Below are 21,412 nucleotides of genomic sequence, written 5' to 3' on the forward strand. Positions count from 1 at the left end.
ATGGAGATAATAGAACAGTATTTTCTTATTTTAGAATTTTTCATTAAGTCATGACATACTGTTTTCTATGATATAAATATAACAGACAAAAATGTATATACAGTTTGATATGAATATAAATACTAGCCTCTAGCTGCGACTAAATATATACAACGTTATTAAACAATAATTTATCCCTATATCCGAGAGTTACTTCCTGTCGAAAAGGGGAGTTCCTGGAATAATAATGTTGGTGAGAGGTTGAACTGGTATATTGTTTTGAATTATTAAGCAGCCAAAATGAGCGAAGGCTTAGCAAGAATCTTATCGAAGCAGGACTTCAACCCTGAAAATTGTAAGTACATATTGCAATTGATTAATCATGTTTTTATTGGAAAGACTTTTCGGCCCGAGTCAATGTTATGTTGACTGTCTGTCATTGTAGTGTTGGATTTGAGTACAGCCGCGTTCATCATGTTCATATGCCCAATTTCGTTTGTAAATCAGGGACTGAAATCTTCAACTCAAGTATTTGTCCATCGCAAATGTTAGAAACAAATGCTTTACTACTATTCCTCACAGTTTAGCACTATGAGCTGTCAGGGAATTACCCCCGAACCGGCCCCTGATATTTAACCAGGCAAGTGAACATGCAAGTGCTGCTTATCACGGAGATCCCGTGGTAGAGGACATTTCATGTAATTCTTTTAAGAATCTAAAAGATCAATTGCAAAACAATACTAAAGTAAAGTGTACTTACATTGCGCTTGTACTTACATTTCGTTGTATGGTATCCACAGAATTGACACGTTAATTCAATACAAGAATAGCACATAAATCAATATAATGAATTTACGTTTCACCTTTGTTATGCCCAAGTTTCCAGTATATGTCTGTATATATATAATAAATTAACTGAAATCTTCATGTCTGTATATATATATAATAAATTAATTGAAATCTTCATGTCTGTATATATATAATAAATTAATTGAAATCTTCATGTCTGTCTGATTAATTGTCAGTCTGATTACCATTAATTAACCCAGGGGCCGGTTCAGGTGCGGGGCCGGTTTGGGTTAAATATCCAGGGGCTGGTTTGGGTTAAATATCCAGGGGCCGGTTCGGCTTGGGGCCGGTTCGGGTGTATCCCCTGTCAGGCAATGCACAAAAGCAGGTACGAATTTCAGGTACAAGTTGGCCATTTTCGTAGGCTATGCAGGCAGTATTGGGGAAAGCATATGAACATTTTGAGCTCAAATTTCATATCCAGAAATTTGCAAGCACCTCATTTGATAGACATTCCATTATTCTACTCAGTGTTCAAACCTAGTTTGCAAATAATAATCAGCAAACACATTTTGTGTGTTTAATGCTGTATTCAGTAGTCATCATGCTATATGATTGCACTCTGTAAAAAACTGAATCTGGACCAGATAATTTAGTGATTGATGTCATGAGCAAACCAACACAATGGGGACATGACATATGCAGACAACTTTGTCACCGAGCCTGACCATCTAATCTAAAATTAGTAAAAATTTACCTATGGCAGACATAGGTTGTTTGTGACCTATATTCTTACTCACAAACCCCACGGGTCACACATAGTAATCATATCGCGTCTGTATTCATGGCCAATGCTTGGTGTAACTTGTGTAGAAGTCAGCTAGTATGATGATCTGACTTAAAGTTATAGAGATTTTTGTATTTAGTTATGTGACTGATTCAGTGAATGTACTCTTACTTAATGTGTTATCATAATTACACTCATGCTATCAACCATTTACTTCAATATTTGTTGAAGATTGAGACCCCACAGGTACACAGCAAGTATACATTATGATAGAAACAGTGTTAATATCTGTTGCTGTGACTTTTACAGTTGTGGCCAAGCTCACATTCCATGGCGATCAGAATGAATTACTTGACATGAAACAGAAGGTGCAGATTCTCAATGATGAGACTGCACAAGCTCTCAAGAAGAATGTCTACAAGAACTACACACAGTTCATTGAGACAGCCAGGGAAATATCAAGTAACTTGTTTCAGTTCTTGTCATTTTATCTTCTTTGTTGTTGTTTTTGTTCACCTCCAGCAGGTATTACATTTATTATGTTTATGGCAAGAGTAGTCATGGTAACTTCAGGGATTTATGTAGGACCTAAGTGAACTAAGTGCAAAAAATGGAATCAAAATCACTATTGGATCACATATTGGCAGTGTCATTAAAGAATTTTGGACATGAAAACAGGATTTGTCATTCTTTCATTAATTCACTTGTTTCAGAAATTCTGTTGTTAAAGTGTTAACTTGTTTTTATTTCCACCATTACATGCTAACTAATTGCGTTTAAGTTTTATCAATTCATTTAAATCCTATGTTAAACATGTTACCATCGTTACAGTTCTGGAGGGAGAGATGTACCAGCTGAGTCACATGCTGACGGAACAGAAGGGGTTGATGTCATCCATGATGGAGATGTCACTTGTTAGTGATAAAGGTAGGTGACAAGACATAGTGTTCAGTTTGGGAGTTTATATTTCTGATATGGATTAGTTGATATAATGCATGATTTATGGTGATCGAGCTGTGACTGATACTGGACAAATTCCCTGCAGCTACAGTTTCCAAGGACAATTTATGTTCTTCTGCTTCAAAAATCCAAACTCAAGTACTTTACCTGTCCACTATAGGCAGTACAATGCCATGCAGAGTTGTGTCCCTTAGACCACAAACAATTTCTCAACTACATTTTGCCATTTGTATTTAAAACATCACATCACAAGTCGTAGCTGCATGATTTCAGATGGTTATCTCCCATTGTAGCAGGGATCCAGTAGTCATGGATTTTGAATCTCAGATTTGGTCCATGTTGGAATATGGGCTGATAACTGTTACTATCATAGACATGGTTTTGAGATTCTCTGGAGGTACTTAGGGCTATCCTCCTACATTTAGCAGACATAATACCAAACATCTCTTCTCTCATGTAACTACACACTCTGATGAACGTTATAAAATGAATGGTACCTCTTTCTCTTAGCGGTTGTCGAGGGTCCAAAGGAAGAAGAAGAGCAGGAGAGTCCGGAGGAAGAAACACGAAAAAACCTGGCCTTTTTGTTAGAGAAAGTTGATGGCTGTTCTGTAAGTAAATTCATCTTATACAGCCTTGTTGGGATAATCATGATGCTGTGAGGATCCCCACTGATGTTTTGCTACTAGTCAACACTTAAAATGAATATGGAAAATGGTTTTAAATTTACTGCATGCAAATTTTGAGTTGTTTTTGTTTTGTCAGAGTGTAACAGAGGTACCAGGCAGGCAGCTGATCCATGACGGAGATCTGATGGAGCTGGACACGGAAACATTTACCTCGATACAGCGTGTTCACGCCTTCCTGCTCAATGACAGTCTCATGATCGCCACCTGGATACCGAACAGGTGAGTTGAGTGTCTCCAGCTGAACAGAAAGGACAAGTCTGCTCATACAATTACTGTCCATGGTTTGGAAACAAGTCACAGGTAGATGAGTCATTGAAGAGTTACACTCCTTTTGTGTGCCCGAAAATTAGGATTGTGGGTTGAATCCCAGACTTTCTTGGCATGTCTGCACCATCTATATGCTGTGTTCCCCTAAAGTTGTTTCAAGAACCTGCATGGCTTGCCTCCAGCATCAAGTTGACATGAGATAGCTGTAATATTGTTTGAGGTATTTTTAAGTAAGTCTCACTCACTGTCAGTCATTTTATCAAAGTTTAAGTGTGACCAATGAGGTAGCTGAATCTTTTGTCCAGCTACCCAATATGTATGTAAAATATGTTAAGCTGATTCTTGCTAAGAAACAAGCCACTGTGATTGTCCTGCATATATACTGGTCATGTGACTCTTTTGAACAATTGGTAGCAAATGCTAACCATGTGTGTCACAGCTGGGACACAGCTTTGATTCTCACGAGTGCTGTGTGTGTTGCCATTAAGATAACATTACAAAGTTGCTCAAAGTAATGTAAAAACTGTGAATGCTCAATTCTAGCACATTTTCTCATTGAATGATTGGATATATTGTATTGTATAATGTGAGATTAAATGCAAGATAGTGCCAAGAAATGTATTCGGAAGGCTTAAGTTATTTCCATTCTTTGAAAAACAATCAGAGTTCCTATGGCAAATCAGTGTCAGTGACAACAAAACAAGTTACATGGCTGCCATATTTCTTGGTTTTTTTATGTTATGCATAACCAAGTAACCATGTTGGTTTGATTCTTATTTTAGACGTGGCAATGTGAGGTATCGTTTTCAAGGGCTGTATGAACTAGACAGTTTGGCAATAGTCAATGTCAAGGACGTTGGTCCTGTGAAGAACGCCCTTCAAGATGCTCATGTTCCCGGAGACTAGGATCTACCAGGCAGATAGCACAAAGGCTAAGGTAAGGAGCAGCCTCGGCCTGAATGTGTATCCAATGTCTATAATGTTAAGGGAGGTGACCTTTGTAATAGACCGCCTCCGTGGTGTAGTGGTTAGAGCGTCTGCCCGGAGAGCGGAAGGTCGCGGGTTCGATCCCCGACCGCGTCATGCCAAAAGACGTTAAAATATGGTACTTTTTGGTCCCTGTCTGGCGCTCGGCATTAATGGGTACAACAAGGACTGGTCGGCTCGGAGTCAGTATAATGTGTCTGAATGGGGTATTCATGCTTCACTGCGGCATGGTATCTCAGTGGGCTAGCACTATAAAACCAGCTTAAGTCTGGGCTAGTACAAGCAGCCACACATACACATACATCACCGCATGCTTTGTAATAAAGCATCACGGATAACCCATCATATGAGGCTAAATATTCTCAAGCAACCCATGCCTGTCGTGAAAACCTGAATTTCACATATCTCAAATTCACCTCACCTTTGTAATAAAGCATCACGGATAACCCATGAACATCCAGGCTAGAACTGGTCTTCAGCAACCCATGCCTGATTGGGACACTGTGTCACAACAGGATCTGGTTGTCATACCCCATGTTTCTTGGGGATTCTTGGGGATTCAGGGGCATAAAAAGTTCGCTTTCGGCATTCAAGATCATTCGAGTTATATTGTAATAGTCTGTCATAATACTCCCAAGGTAGGGCGGTGGGGTAGCCTAGTGGTTAAAGCATTCGCTCATCGCACCGAGGACCCGGGTTCGATTACCCACATTGTTACAATGTGTGAAGCCCATTTCTGGTGTCCTCCGTCGCTGGAATTTTGCTAAAAGAGACCTAAAACCATATTCACTCACTCCCTGTATATGCTTACCCCAACTAAATATGGCTCACTGTGATATACCTTGAATATTGTTGACTCTAGCATGGCCAGTAGGCATAGACCACTGGTATCTGTAGCCATAGACCAGTGGCATCAGTAGCTTGTGGAAAATGCTTGTTGAAAAGCCTCATCTATCAACAGGCTATGTTAATTATTGCTTGATGACATGTAACCATGGTAACACAGAGGCAGTGGCTGGACATCTTGGAGGATACCAAAAAGAAAAAGGTGGCCAAGGACAAACAAAGGAAAGAAGCTGCGCTGCGATTGGTTGAACAGCAGGCAGTGGCGGCCGAGGTGGCGACATCTCCTGCAGCAGAAACATCTACCTGTGAGTCCCTGAGTCTTGATTTTTTTGTTGACATTGGAAAAATTAAGTGTTAAAGGCCGGCCATGAGTGTTGTGGAAAACAGCTTTGGTTACCACTTTGTTCACTGTTACCTGTCATCCCTCTTCAGCTTGTTTGTGAGGGATGCAAGGGAGGTAACCCTCATTATAACCTGAGATATCTTAATGTCTCTGTAACAAGGTGTGTTATTGATAGAAAGGGACAGAAGTGTAAATGAATGTCAGTATTTGTACATCTTTAATTAAGTCTTTTGAATCTGTTAGGGGGTTTCAACAAACTTGTCAACAGTATTTTGTGAGCAGTCCTTGAACAGTGGTGGTCCATTGTTTGAATGTTCACAGGTATATGGACCTGTGAAGCTCCAGGTTAGAATATTGATCTTCAGTAACCCATTCTTGTCGTAAGAGGTGACTAACGGGATCAAGTGGTCAGGCTGGCTGACTTGGTTGACACATGTCATCGGTTCCCAGTTGTGCAGATCAATGCTCATGCTGTTGATCACTGGATTTTCTGGTCCAGACTCGATTATTTACAGACTGCCGCCATATAGCTTGAATATTGTTGAGTGTGGCATAAAACTAAACTCACTCACTCACTCACAGGAATATGTGTTGCGTTATCCTGAAATCTTTGTTTCAGCATTCACACTAGAGGAGGAGGATATAGATTATCTCAGTGCTGATTGGCTGCTCGAGCTCCCTGAAGACCTTGACATGTGCATTGCGCAACGTGACTTTGAAGGAGCTGTGGATCTGGTTGAGAGAGGTGGGTCATTAAATGTTTGAGTCCTGTAATTCTGAACATACTGATACAATGATATGATGAGAGATAAAGTTTGATAGATGGTATTGTTTATAATTTGGAGAAAGATGATGATTATTAATATGATTTGATGATGATGATGAGGAGTATATTTTGATGAAGGCAAACTAGAATAAATGGGTTGATCATAATTATGATATGTATGAAGTAAAATCCAATCCTTTAGAAATATCCCCAAATTTAGAATAAAGTGAAGGCTGACTGAACACAAGAGTGTGTGTTGTAGCTAATGCCCATCTGAAGGACTGCCCCCGAACACCATCTGTGAAGGAGTTCCGTGCCCGTATTGACCACCGTGTGAAGCAGCTTACTGAAGGGTTGATGAGCGAGTTGCAGGTGTCCCCCGAACGCTCCCTCCGAGGGGGGCCACGAGCTGCCAGGCGAGCTGTAACTCAGCTCATTCGACTCGGCAAGTCAGCACAGGTCAGATTTCAACCACATTAAACTGTGAATTTACATCATAGAGGAGGGAAGTTTCATCTGTAGTTTTTATGACATTTAGTCAAAGTGTTTCTTATATTGATTTGTTGGTCCAGTGAAAATAGGAAAGATTCATTACCTTTAACTGGCAAATCTAAGTACATTCTAGAATTTGAAAAAGATACATTATGTGTATTTAAAGTTGAATATTGAATACATGTTTTAATTGGTGAAAACATTTTCAGGGTTTTCCCGATGTATTGCCATGGGTTGCGAAAGAAGTTTTGCAAGCGTGTCATTATTTCTTGAACCACAAATAGTAGTCATCCCTTGTAGTTAATCCAGATATGACATTTAGAGAGTCTGGTGTGAAAACGGATGGGATGGTAGACATGAAACATGGTAACTCATAACTGTGACTTCCTTTGCTCACTGTATTACACGGGGGCGGTGGGGTAGTCTAGTGGTTAAAGCGTTGGCTCGTCACGCCGAAGACCCGGGTTCGAATCCCCACATGGGTACAATGAGTGAAGCCCATTTCTGGTGTCCCCCGCCGTGATATTGCTGGAATATTGCTAAAAGCGGCTTAAAACCAAACTCAGTCAGTCAGTCAGTCACTGTATTACACCATTCCCCGTAAAATGATAATGGATTGATTACAGGCCATGTAATGTGAATGAATGTGATGTTGCCAGGATAATGGATTGATTACAGGCCATGTCATGTGAATGAATGTGTTGTTGCCAGGATAATGGATTGATTACAGGCAATGTAATGTGAATGAATGTGATGTTGCCAGGATAATGGATTGATTACAGGCAATGTAATGTGAATGAATGTGTTGTTGCCAGGATAATGGATTGATTACAGGCAATGTAATGTGAATGAATGTGATGTTGCCAGGATAATGGATTGATTACAGGCCATGTAATGTGAATGAATGTGATGTTGCCAGGATAATGGAATGATTACAGGCCATGTAATGTGAATGAATGTGATGTTGCCAGGCTAATGGATTGATTACAGGCAATGTAATGTGAATGAATGGGTTGTTGCCAGGATAATGGATTGATTACAGCCAATGTAATGTGAATGAATGGGTTGTTGCCAGGATAATGGATTGATTACAGGCAATGTAATGTGAATGAATGTGATGTTGCCAGGATAATGGATTGATTACAGGCAATGTAATGTGAATGAATGTGTTGTTGCCAGGATAATGGATTGATTACAGGCAATGTAATGTGAATGAATGTGTTGTTGCCAGGATAATGGATTGATTACAGGCCATGTCATGTGAATGAATGTGTTGTTGCCAGGATAATGGATTGATTACAGGCAATGTAATGTGAATGAATGTGATGTTGCCAGGATAATGGATTGATTACAGGCAATGTAATGTGAATGAATGTGTTGTTGCCAGGATAATGGATTGATTACAGGCAATGTAATGTGAATGAATGTGATGTTGCCAGGATAATGGATTGATTACAGGCCATGTAATGTGAATGAATGTGATGTTGCCAGGATAATGGAATGATTACAGGCCATGTAATGTGAATGAATGTGATGTTGCCAGGCTAATGGATTGATTACAGGCAATGTAATGTGAATGAATGTGTTGTTGCCAGGATAATGGATTGATTACAGGCCATGTAATGTGAATGAATGTGTTGTTGCCAGAATAATGGATTGATTACAGGCAATGTAATGTGAATGAATGTGTTGTTGCCAGAATAATGGATTGATTACAGGCAATGTAATGTGAATGAATGTGTTGTTGCCAGGATAATGGATTGATTACAGGCAATGTAATGTGAATGAATGTGATGTTGCCAGGATAATGGATTGATTACAGGCAATGTATGTGAATGAATGTGATATTGCCAGGATAATGGATTGATTACAGGCCATGTAATGTGAATGAATGTGATGTTGCCAGGCTAATGGATTGATTACAGGCAATGTAATGTGAATGAATGTGTTGTTGCCAGGATAATGGATTGATTACAGGCCATGTAATGTGAATGAATGTGTTGTTGCCAGAATAATGGATTGATTACAGGCCATGTAATGTGAATGAATGTGATGTTGCCAGGATAATGGAATGATTACAGGCAATGTAATGTGAATGAATGTGATATTGCCAGGATAATGGATTGATTACAGGCAATGTAATGTGAATGAATGTGATGTTGCCAGGATAATGGATTGATTACAGGCAATGTAATGTGAATGAATGGGTTGTTGCCAGGATAATGGATTGATTACAGGCAATGTAATGTGAATGAATGTGATGTTGCCAGGATAATGGATTGATTACAGGCAATGTAATGTGAATGAATGTGATGTTGCCAGGATAATGGATTGATTACAGGCAATGTAATGTGGATGAATGTGATGTTGCCAGGATAATGGATTGATTACAGGCAATGTAATGTGAATGAATGGGTTGTTGCCAGGATAATGGATTGATTACAGCCAATGTAATGTGAATGAATGGGTTGTTGCCAGGATAATGGATTGATTACAGGCAATGTAATGTGAATGATGTGTTGCCAGGATAATGGATTGATTACAGGCAATGTAATGTGAATGAATGTGTTGTTGCCAGGATAATGGATTGATTACAGGCAATGTAATGTGAATGAATGTGTTGTTGTTGCCAGATAATGGATTGATTACAGGCAATGTAATGTGAATGAATGTGATGTTGCCAGGATAATGGATTGATTACAGGCAATGTAATGTGAATGAATGTGTTGTTGCCAGGATAATGGATTGATTACAGGCAATGTAATGTGAATGAATGGGTTGTTGCCAGGATAATGGATTGATTACAGGCCATGTAATGTGAATGAATGTGATGTTGCCAGGATAATGGATTGATTACAGGCAATGTAATGTGAATGAATGGGTTGTTGCCAGGCTTGTGAGCTGTTCCTGAAGAACAGATCGGCCATCATCAAGTACAACATCCGGCAGCTGAAGTTCGAGGGAGCAACGGCGCTGTACATACGCTGTCTGTGTGGGGTCTTCTTTACCAGCCTGTCGGAAACGGCCAGGGAGTTTATGAAGGCGTTCCCAAACCACTATGGCTGCTTCTCAGGTAGATACACTCACTTCATCCATTCATGTACACAGACGGTCCCAGGTGATGCAATTCGGTATTAGGAGTTGTGTCCCTTGGATCATAGATTCAAATCCCAGATAATCCTTCTTGGTTTGTCAGGACTTGAACCATGCTGATAGGTTTCAAAAATTCCATTTACAAGCAGCATCACAGCTGTTTTTTTATCCCCACTGTGATGTAATTGAAAGTTGTGCTAAACCTGGCTCTTATTCAGGACTCAACTCTGGTGGATTCCAGGTTAGAATAGCCTCCAAGCACCTATCTAGAATGATTTGAAATACTGTTACACATGGTTGAGAGTGTCTGGTGTTTGTGTACTATCATACTTCTCTAGACAACAGGTAAAGCTGGTGGAAAATTGTTTGTTGTTCAAACATTACTAGAGTAACAGAATCCTTACCCATGGTGAGTTGCTTAGATTTCTCAAGTTGTTTGAGTTTCTTTCTTCAGGTCTGTTATTCTTTCTTCATATCTGAGTATCATGTGTAATGTTGGTGTTCCAGCCTTTGTGGTCTGGTCCAAGCAGGAACTGGAAGCATTTGTGGCAACCTTCTGCCGACAGGTGTTTGAGAGCAAGTCCAGTCTGACCACCATCACAGAGTGTGTCCAGATGTCCAAGAATCATTGTGAGGAGGTAGGTGTGTTTCAGAGTGAGGCTTTCTTGGAGTTGTTCATGGCTTTGTTGTATTCCTTTGGCGCTATGCTGTTTAAGATTACTGGATCCATTGAAGAATGGGGAGAGTTCTATGGATATACAACAAGCAAGTGATAACAGTGTTAGTAGCTACATCGAAAAGTCACTCATATTAATAATAAGGAAGTTGTAATCCATAGAACTCTCCTATTAATAATAAGGAAGTTGTATATCCATAGAACTCTCCTGTTGTTCTCCCCTCCTTCATGGAATAATCCAAATTTCTAGATGCCACTGATCCAAAAATTTCATTGTAAAATGTCATTTTACATTTTCTAATTGTACATGTATCACTATGAAATTATGGAGCAGGGAAGAAATCCAGTAATTTTACGGCCTATTCTACAAAGAGTATATGGATATATGTGACATTTCAGTACAAATCTGATGTCCAATTTTAGATGTGTTCCACATCAAAACTTCTTGTATACACTTATATTATGACCTTTAAACCTAAGATAGTTCAGCTAAATTCATGCATGCTGCAGAGAATTGTGGCTCCTTTTTCCAATTAGAGCATTGCCTGTTGTAGTCTCTCACAGACATGTTTCTCTGTTTCAGTTGAGTGCTATTGGCCTTGACCTTGGCTTCTCACTGGCAGCGATGCTTGATACCCCTCTACGCCGTGTGATTGAGGAGTCGAGAGACCAGCTGGTGGAGGGAGTCAAGTACAGAGCAGGGGTAGACATGCTTTTAGAGTCCTCCTTTTAATCATTTCTGTTACTTTGGAAACCTTTCCCACGAGACCATGTGGCATTTGGTTAGCCTTGTGGTTAAACATTCCTTCACAAGGCAGAAACAGAAAAAAACAACTTAACTTAACGATTATTATATACATGGCAAACACGTCATTTGAAATTAAGTTAATCAGTTAAGGTCAGTTTGAGATTAAAAAGAGCTTGTTGGGCACTGAAATTAATACTGTTCAATTATGACTGAATAGTGATTGTGTTTTTTGTTTTGTTTTTAAGGATGACAAATGGCGGCCAATGAATCACTTGAACAAAATTGACTGTGACAAGTTTGTGAACGACATGTCTGAGATAGGACTTGGCGTGATCAAGTCACTGGTGTATGGTAAGTGGTGAAAACAGATGATGGTTGGTCATTTCTGTCTCCTTGTTGTAAAATTGAAAACACTAAACTCTCAAAGTTTTATTCAAATTTGAAGGCATTATTGATTCCCGTGCTTGATGATCTAGCTGATAATACATCCAGTACCCTTACAGCATAGATTGTTCCTCGAGTTATCAACCACTAGTTTGCCTGACTCCCAATCCAATAAATGATGTTATGGAGTTTTTCTGTTGCTCACTCGCACTCTCGCTCATTCACTCATGCACACACACACGTACACACTCTTTCACTCACTCACTCACTCCACTCCACTTCTAGATGAATGTTTCATCGGCCTGACTATGAACACCACCAACTTTGCCAAGAGTGTGTTGCTGTTCTCGGAGGACTTGTTGAAACTGTATGCCGTGGACCTGGAGGAATTCATCGCCGATGCCATCACAACGGTCTTCAGCAGCCAGATTGCCCACTTCGAGCGGTCCCTGAAGTCACCGAACTACAAACAGGATGTAAGTGTCAGATTCTGTAGACTTACACAGGCTATTGAGACATAGATCCAATATTGCATCCTGAGGCAGGAAGCCTCAGTTACGTCCGTCACAGCAGTCTGGTTTCCCCCGAAACGTAGTGAAACAGGGACAAAACAGGATGGACGTTAGACATGGTGGCGGACTGAGTAAACGTGACAGTCCGTGATTGCAGTTGATGCCGTGCCAGATGGTTCAAATGGATACTGTGATGGACTGTGAGAAAACCTAACAAAACTTGACTTTGGAGAGGGAAAAATGGCCAAAATCCCATGGCGCACTACGTTTTGGGGAAACATAGGCTGCCGGGAACATAGTGTAACCCAAGCATATGCTTTAAATAAATGAAACCCGTTTTGTTGACTGATGAAAGTCCAAGTCAAACAGTGATGGTGATGACAGTCCTTGTGCTAACAGATTGTTCATGTTTACCTCTTAGTCTTGTTTGAATGGAGGGGCCGTGGGGTAGCCTAGTGGTTAAAGCGTTCGCTCGTCACGCCGAGACCCGGGTTTGATTCCCCACATGGGTACAATGTGTGAAGCCGTGATATTGCTGGAATATTGCTAAAAGCGGCATTAAACTAAACTCACTCACTCACTCTTGTTTGAACATGGCAAGAGAACAAGAGCTGAGGTTTCAAACATGACAGCAGTTATTGCCTGAGCTATGTAAGTAATACAAGGTCAGATGTCGGTCTCAACAATATAACCAGTCAGAAGACATTATTTTAATAACAGTCTATGCAAGTAATAGCACCTACTGAACATTGGGTATGTTATGGAGGCCCAGACGAATAACTGTTTTGAAGGGGCTACATCAGTTGTAAGTATATATATTACTTGCAAACACCTCAAGGTATGAAACAACATTCAAACACAAATACAAAGAAGCTCTACTTCCACTTACACCATGGAAGACACAACTTATTTACAGTAATACCTGGCATCCTGTAAAATATACATCAGACCAGCTTCAGTGACAGAAAGATATGTGATGTCATATAATTGTGACATCATGGTAACCAATGATGTCACAATGGTCTGCAAAGCCTTGTGCTTCAATTCCAATGGTGTAACATCTGGGAGATGTTGCTTGAAATGACATGCCAGTTTAGATGAGAAAGCGATAACTCAGGTATTTTTTTCCCTTGCAGCACAAGTTCATCCTGAAGAATGGACAGTTTGTGTTGGAGAGTTTGATGAGTCTGATTGAGGTGCAATACAAGCAGCACGGCATCCCATTCCCCGCCCAGCTTCAGGAGGTGAACAACCACTACAGGAAACTCAAGACACTCGCCAACACATGATCTGCTGCTACTGCTACAACATGGCTGAAAGGTGCCACAATGATGTGTTATGTATATGCACATTGCTCTCAGATCTGAAGGCAATGGTTCAAGAGAAGCTATCATTAATCATATACTGCACGAGAGACACTCATGGAATACGTCATGATGTTTTGGTGTCATCCTAACATGTACTTGCACAAGGGGCAGAGGTAGCCCCGTAGTCTCTGTAGCCACAATCAGCGGGTGACTAAATCATTTAGAGACCAGCGATTATGGGGTTGATTCCCTGATGACGTTCCAAGGTCTGTCTGCTCACAATGATGTCAGACCTAGCTGCATCATGTCAAGGCTTTTCTTCCTCAACAAGATGATATGCTATAGTATCTTAAAATATGGTTCCAAGCATATAGTTCTGCGGGACTGTTTGAAAAGAGAGCCATTGTACAAAACAGCCTCAGCACGACGACTGTCGCAAGTCTGTGTTAAGATATGAGAGTTTTGATGACCTTAATGCTAAGTTAGTTTGTACAATGGCACCTTGGTTTACACACAGCACTTTGATGGCTGCTGTCTTCTCACAGATGATGAAAGTGTGTCTCCTCTCGGCCAGCCAGTTTCTGTACAGACATTTTCCACAAATATGCTTCAGAACCTTGAAATACTAGTTTCAGGTACTATTTGTCTAAACATAACAGTTGCATGGACCTTGTAGCTTGGTCTGTTCTAGCCCTCTGAGTTCACCTGAAGCAAACAGCATTTAAAAAAAGGTGGGTGTGTATTTTACATGAGGCTTGGTTGGCAAGATACTACTAGTTGTACAACTCATTATGGAAGTGTGATGACAGACAAACTACAGGATTTGTGGCTATTATGTTACAGAGGTGTTGTATTCTTAACAATTATACAGTGCTTTTTCATTCATAAAAAGAAAGATTTTCCTTTCTTTCACGTCCCCCTTTCCAACCTTAAAAATATCTGTGTCACTGTAGACTAGATTTAAAGATTAAGTTATATGTATTTATCCAATTAGTATGAACTTTAAAATGTTGGTGCTTATTTAATGTCAAGTTGCTGAGGTTATTTATGTGGCATTTCCTTTTAATTTGTGTGTATGGTGCTGGCAAGCTATAGAAATAAAACATGTTGTACATGTTATAATGACTGTGATAAGTATCAAAGTGTGCAACTTCTGTTTAACCCTGTCCCAAGAGAGAGATGTGCAATTTATTCAGTATAAAGGGTGTAGAAAAATGAGTACCAAAATGTTTACTGAACATGGAAGTTTATCAGTTAAAACCTACTCTCAGTCAATTCAATCTACCAGTATTCTTGATCTCTTATTAATCATATAAGGAAATATATACTGATATATGCTGGTATGTTTTACTGATGTAGAAGCACATTTTTTTCATTTAAAAATGTTCAATATCACCTTCTCACCGTATGCTTTAGTATTACAGCATAAATGATGTATATCAAAGTACACTTGCAATCATCTTTATGTTGGGGTTGTCATGGTTACCAAGGTTCCAGGGCATTATGTCCAATGTCAACCCAGGCATCATGAACAAACTGGCCTGTTATTGTTTATACTGAATAAGTGTTGGTGTATATTATGGCAATGACAGTGTTGTGTATGACAATTAAATATATGTGATATCTACCAAATAGTCTTTGTTTTTTATATAATGTCAAGTGCCTACTGGTTACAGTTCACTCAAATATTCAGGGAATCGATCTGTATCCCGTCATGAATTCAATTAATTATTCATGGTCACAAGAATCGAATATATACAAATGTATTTAAGAGAGTGTTTCTTACTTGGAACCAGTCTGTTGTTTATCTGAGTGAAATATGCAAAATGGAATATATCAGGCAGTAACTTACGGCATTTTGCCAAGGCCCCTTATGACACTGTCATTAGGCTATAGGTGGCATTGTTCGCAATGTGTTGCTGAAATGTTTCAACCAAAGTAATTACATATTAATAATAACGTATTTGTGAATATCTATTTGCATTTGTAACAATATACGTGTAAAACAAGTCGTATTCGCCTCAAAGTGTACTCATTGCAACCCTCCTGTCTACCAACATCTTCTGATGGCAGAGATTCAGAGCAGAAATGAACTCTTTCATCAGAACGGTTTAAGTCTGTTTGTGCAGAAAGATTAACACTTGTAACTGTTAGGCAATAGTAGAAATATGGTTCAAATTTGTACCATAGTTGCAGGAAAGGAAATTTTCCGTTGATCTGCGGATTTCCGCTGATTTTATTTCAAATTGTTCAATTGTGAATCGTCTAAATCCATTGAGAAACCCTCAACTCAATGACACAATATTGAGTTTTCAGCTGAAAATAGATTTTCCTGTTGCCATCCCTGATTTGGCACTTGTGTCACAGATGTCAACATGGGATGGTTATAAATCTCATCTTTGTTTTGGGTAGTAAAATCATAAACTGCTCTGGTGATTTGATTTTGTCTCGTACAAACTTCACAGAGACAACCCCCGAAAAATAACATCTGTAATCTCTAATCAAACACACACCAAAAGTAAACAGAGTATATTTTTATTGTGTTCACAGACACCTTGGCTTTATACATGTATTTAATGTTGTTTTCTAAAAAGAAATCCAAATCACAACAATTGTAACATGTTCATCTGCTGACTGACTAATTGAAAACTACATTGAAGCTATTTCTGAACATGATTTGTGGAAATCTCAAGACTTTGATCTTTGAATATTATTTCATTTATATCCCAATCGGTTACTAAGCAAGCACAGCTACAAAATAACAAATTCATCATCACAAACATTTTCTTACTTTCTTCAGAAAAGATCATATTGAAGCAGTGTATGAAATAAGGCCTGTCCGTCCGACCGCCCGACCGCCCGAGACGGGCTAGATATCTGACGGACAGTCTAGATTTCCAGCTAGCCAGCCCGATGGTCTGGTAAAAATTTTAGATGTTCCATACATCTGAGTAAATTCACCATATCTTGCTTGGTGTCTGGTCTGTTTAAATCCATTTTGGGCTGGTAACATTTTCAAGTTACCAGCCCTGATGTCTGGCTGGGCTTTTGGCTTATTTCATACACTGATTGAAGTGAATTTCTCTTGGAATTTCTCACGGAAAAGTGTAGTTCTTGGCTTGTTCAACAATTAACTTATTAAAATAGAGAAAAAGTATCACTTTGTGTAACAGACGTTTGTCATGAAATAATACTGTGAAAAATATATGCCCTTTTTTCATCTTGAATCATGATTAAATGAGAATAAATGCCTTGACATTGACTGGACCCCCCTTATCTTTTTAGAATCAATTATAGACAATGTTTATACTACCTATTTAGTACTTCTTGTCAAAATAAAAAGTGTTTGCTTCATAAGCCATACTCAACAATATTCCATTTGTAATATGACAGTGGCTAGTAAATAATCAAGATTTGACCAGACAATCCAGTGACTGACAGTTCCAGTCTACATCATCACCTCATACACGACAAACATGAGAGTTGATAAGACGTAGTTTTCATCACATTATATTAATAGGGATAGTGCCTTTTTCTTTGTATATTGTACACTTCAATGCACACCCCCCATTCTTGGGTTCATGTTACTAGAAAATTGCAAGATCCATGTTCGCTACAAAGTAACCATGGCTTTCTTGACACTTTCCTCCTGTGTTACACGCTCACAGTAATTTTCATTCCCTTGGGGGCCCAAAAATGGTGATGAGAAAAAATTTGTATCTTAGCATTATGTGCAATCCCAACTACAGTGAGTGAGTTTAGTTTTAAGTCGCACTCAGCAATATTCCAGCTATATGTCTGGACCAGACAATTCAGTGATCAACATCCCAACTACAGAGCTGTATTTGTTTAAAAAGTGGGCACTTTACACAAGGAAATACGGTACTTGCAGCACCATTACTGCTCAACCAGGGTTCGGCTGCACCCATAATCCAAATTACGCTGTTCGTTGTTCAAGAACATTGTTACTGATAACCCACTCAAAAAACAACAACATTCTAAGGCACAAATAAATGATAAATGGTATGTACAAGAGATTGTAGTCACAGCATATAACAGTCTCAGATACCTACAGCAAACATGCAGTAACGTCATAAGTCTTTATTGCAATCAACATGTTTAATCTTGTGTCAAACTGAATGTTAGGTCATTAAGCCATGACAATACTAGATTACATGCGAGGTAATGCAACACCGCAGCGATGTTCAACTATATCACGACACATGTGAATAACAGAGCATAAATGTCCACCACCGACACAGTTTGCAGACGATTCCTAAATCCATTTCAGTTGAATTATGACACAGAACCATTTGTATACCGGAAACTTCACAGCGCTAAACCAGACTTGAATTTAACAACGCACACAAGCATAAAATTAGCTTTATTTACCCAATGGAAACCTCAGTGCTTGGAAACATTATCTGATGAGTGGTCAAGTACAGCACTTTCACAATGCTCTTGTAAATGCAGAATCAAAACATGAATTGTAAAACTACCCGAAAGCTCTATATATACTCAATTCCTAAAGAAACGCACACATCCACCATGTTTTCGTTGATGAAGCAGTCACCATTACCTTCGACAGTACTACACGTCCTCACAGACTATTATATTAACAGAGAGACAATGACTCCAGTGTCTGAGGTTATAACGGCTTACAAATGTTTACAACCTAAAAGAATGGTGAAACGTTGGGATCTGAACCCATGAAAACAGGGTATAAATGAATATCACCATCTTAACACGTTGACTGCCTATCACGAGTATACTCGTAGTATCAATTCTGGCCGAATTAGCCACTACGAGTTATCTCGTAGCTACATCAGTGGTGGAGACGATTGCTTCTTCTGCCAGTTTTGCCAACATGTGAAACCTGTTTCAAAATACCACCGATATAGCTACGAGATAACTCGTAGCGGCATATTGGGCCAGACATTGATATGAGTATACTCATGGTGGCAGTCAACGTGTTAAACCACTGGCCCACCCACAAAGTGAAATTTGTCCAAATAATTTGCTTTGATCTCTCCTACATTTTGTTTTTTTCGTCAAATCAACTACGGTTTGTTCACAATAGGTTGATCATGAAAACAGTAACAATGAAGGGGACATACAAAAACATTCCATACACAGCTGTGACAAAACAAAACTGTCTAAGCAAAATATGTGTATACATCGTATAAATATGCCAATAATAGTCCCTAAAAACAAGAGCTCATTCCCAACCACACTGGCAACATTAAATTAATTCTTGCTTTATGTATTTTCTTGAATTAATAAAATGTCTTTACCAATGTTTGAAACCATGAGATCATCTTCAAAAGAAGCTATATAAAACACACTGGTAGAAAAAGCTTATGATAAATATGAAAATCTGTTGTTTTAAATTGAGAGAATCAGGCCATGTGACTTCTGGCACATAGCTACACCTAACAACTGTAAACAAACATCAACAATGCTATAAACTTAATACTTCAAGCTGAAACAAAAGCATGGAAATAAATGGATACAACAAACAGCCAGAAAAGCTAAAACAAATATATTTATCTTATGATAAATTATGATATGTTTATTATTTCTGGTTCATAAGAAAAATCAGATCATTGAAAAAATCAGTGGTAAACATGGTAAAGATTCGCATAGTCATAAAATGGCCAAAATAAATTAATTATCACATTTTCATCCAAGAAAAGGAAGAATTGTTTAATTATATCTGAATAATAACAAGACGTCTTTGTACAGCCCTCCAGTCTTGATGTTTGAAGGAAGGCAAGCGAAGATGAAAATCTATTACCGGTAATCAGTTTATTGTGGCCTCAAATTACAGTATGCTTCAAGAGTTGAAGTCGATAAAGATGTAAGAAGCTGCCAACACATGATGCTTTCCTAAACACTACAAATATCCTCTGAGATCTAACCATAAACTCATCATGTTCACATGTATCAACAAAACATATTAAAACCTTCATGTTTCACAGGCCCTAAATAATCTTTTCATAGATATTTACCACTTTGGCGAATACAAGTTCATGGTAAGGTTTAAGATAGCATGGCTCAAATTCAGACAACTATGGGATACAAACCCCAAACCAGCTGATCCTGACACAGCTGAAGGATACAACCTATCACGTTCGACCACCCGTTTTCCTCCACATTTACACTCTCTATATATAGGTACGTGTCAACTCCTATTATATACCACATACAAAGTTTATACACAAACAAAATTTGAATAAAAACCTCAGTCTAACAGGATCTGATCTGTGAAAATCTTGACACTGTTCATAGGCTTCAATAAAATTATATGATTCGGAGTTTGATGGTTTTATCACTATTTCAGCAGTTTCATGTGGCCTGTTTCGATGTTGGAGCATTATGTAGCAGTTATAACTTGAAATCAACGAGCAGAAGTTGACAAATCAAGAATCATGGGTGACGTTGATACAGCATTTCTCAACCATCTGAAGTTATGATTCAAACAGAGAATTTGTATAAAGTTTTACAACAGAATATTACTGTGTGCATATTGCATATATTCCAAGAGTGTTGTTTGTTAGTTTCATTCAAATGACAACCATCAGATCCTGCACACCAGGGGAGACAACCCTGCACAGTGAATTACTATATAAAAGTGAATGACTTACTGGGGTAAATTGCCGACTTAAAAATATTTCAGTTATATCATGATGTGTCAGGTTGAGGAAAGCTCAAAGTGACGCAGTATTTCAATGTTTAGCTACATTGGTAAACCAAGGAGCACAGGTATAATGCTAGAAACATAATCAGATCTGATCTAACTGGAAGTCGAACGTACACTCTCATTTGTGGCACATCTAAGGGAGACAACCCTTCACCTAAACATGCAGTGCCTCTGGCAACTTGGCCATCCATTCCCCTCACTATATTAACATCAAGCTAATCTCACTGCTTTCAATCTCAACATGGCTTTGTTCATCCTATTACACTATACTTACAGCGACTAAAAACAGTTCCTTTGTTCAATAGCTCAATACAGCCAGCTATACAATCAAAATAAAATCTTTCCTAGCACTGGAATATGGAATATACTGCCAATCCACGCTGACTGATCACACATTCATTCACGGAACACAGGCGCTTCACTCTCTCAGCTGGGATTGGTAGTTCAGTTCATGGAGGGATATCGCCATTCTGTGAGTGGTTCCTTCACTTCACTGACCGACTGGATGGAGGTGAACTTCAACAAGTAGTGGGGACCACCAGCCTTGTCGTTTGTACCTGTGTACACAGAACACATATATCACATACTGCTTGGCGGTATCAATATAAGCTGTATGCTTCTCTCGAGGGTAATACGGTCTGATGTACGCCTCTTTGTAACAGTGTTACCCGAGCCCGGTAGGTGAGTTTGGCGATTACTATGGCAGCGGGTAATATTTTTTCCAGTTGTCACCCTCCTGAGAGGGGTGACAAGGAAGCTTGTTAAAGCATCATTGACCAATCAAATTAAAAGTATTTTACATGAAGGTAAGATAATGCAATTTATCAATCAGTGAACTTGGTATTATAGTCTGATAAATATGCAAATGAAGGAACTACTTTCAAGTTCCATCTATCATTGCAAGATGGTTTTTCTCCATACAACTACTAACATTCCCAAAATAATAGATAGAGGTCTCAAATGTGGAGAAAGCGCAACAAACAAAGATCAACTACAGTTAGAAACGATCAACTACAGTTCTTTCACTTCTTTTGAGTAATGAGTGAGTGAGTGAGTTTAGTTTTACGCCGCACTCAGCAATATT

At 39.0% G+C, this 21,412-nt stretch overlaps 2 protein-coding genes across 2 annotated transcripts in view; one reads left to right on the forward strand and one right to left on the reverse strand.

Moving 5' to 3' along the window:
- Positions 1 to 182: 182 nt before the first annotated feature.
- Positions 183 to 15,252, forward strand: LOC124271865 (exocyst complex component 8-like). Its single transcript, XM_046707020.1, is given in 16 exon segments — positions 183 to 334; positions 1,865 to 2,017; positions 2,387 to 2,482; positions 3,026 to 3,126; positions 3,281 to 3,423; positions 4,254 to 4,347; positions 4,349 to 4,408; positions 5,465 to 5,609; positions 6,267 to 6,392; positions 6,676 to 6,872; positions 9,798 to 9,978; positions 10,506 to 10,636; positions 11,258 to 11,377; positions 11,668 to 11,773; positions 12,092 to 12,282; positions 13,455 to 15,252. Coding segments are annotated over 16 exon segments (2,052 nt in total). The 5' UTR covers positions 183 to 279; the 3' UTR covers positions 13,608 to 15,252.
- An 892-nt stretch (positions 15,253 to 16,144) lies between these two features.
- LOC124271867 (delta-1-pyrroline-5-carboxylate dehydrogenase, mitochondrial-like) overlaps positions 16,145 to 21,412 on the reverse strand; it is a 32,225-nt gene continuing 26,957 nt past the window's right edge. Inside the window, 1 exon segment of the mRNA XM_046707021.1 lies at positions 16,145 to 20,885. Within this exon segment, the coding sequence (XP_046562977.1) occupies positions 20,773 to 20,885 (113 nt within the window). The 3' untranslated portion in view covers positions 16,145 to 20,772.

This window comes from Haliotis rubra, unplaced genomic scaffold (genome assembly GCF_003918875.1).
Source record: "Haliotis rubra isolate DU_JTF1 unplaced genomic scaffold, ASM391887v1 Scf164, whole genome shotgun sequence".
In the NCBI taxonomy this organism is placed as follows: Eukaryota; Metazoa; Mollusca; class Gastropoda; order Lepetellida; family Haliotidae; genus Haliotis; species Haliotis rubra.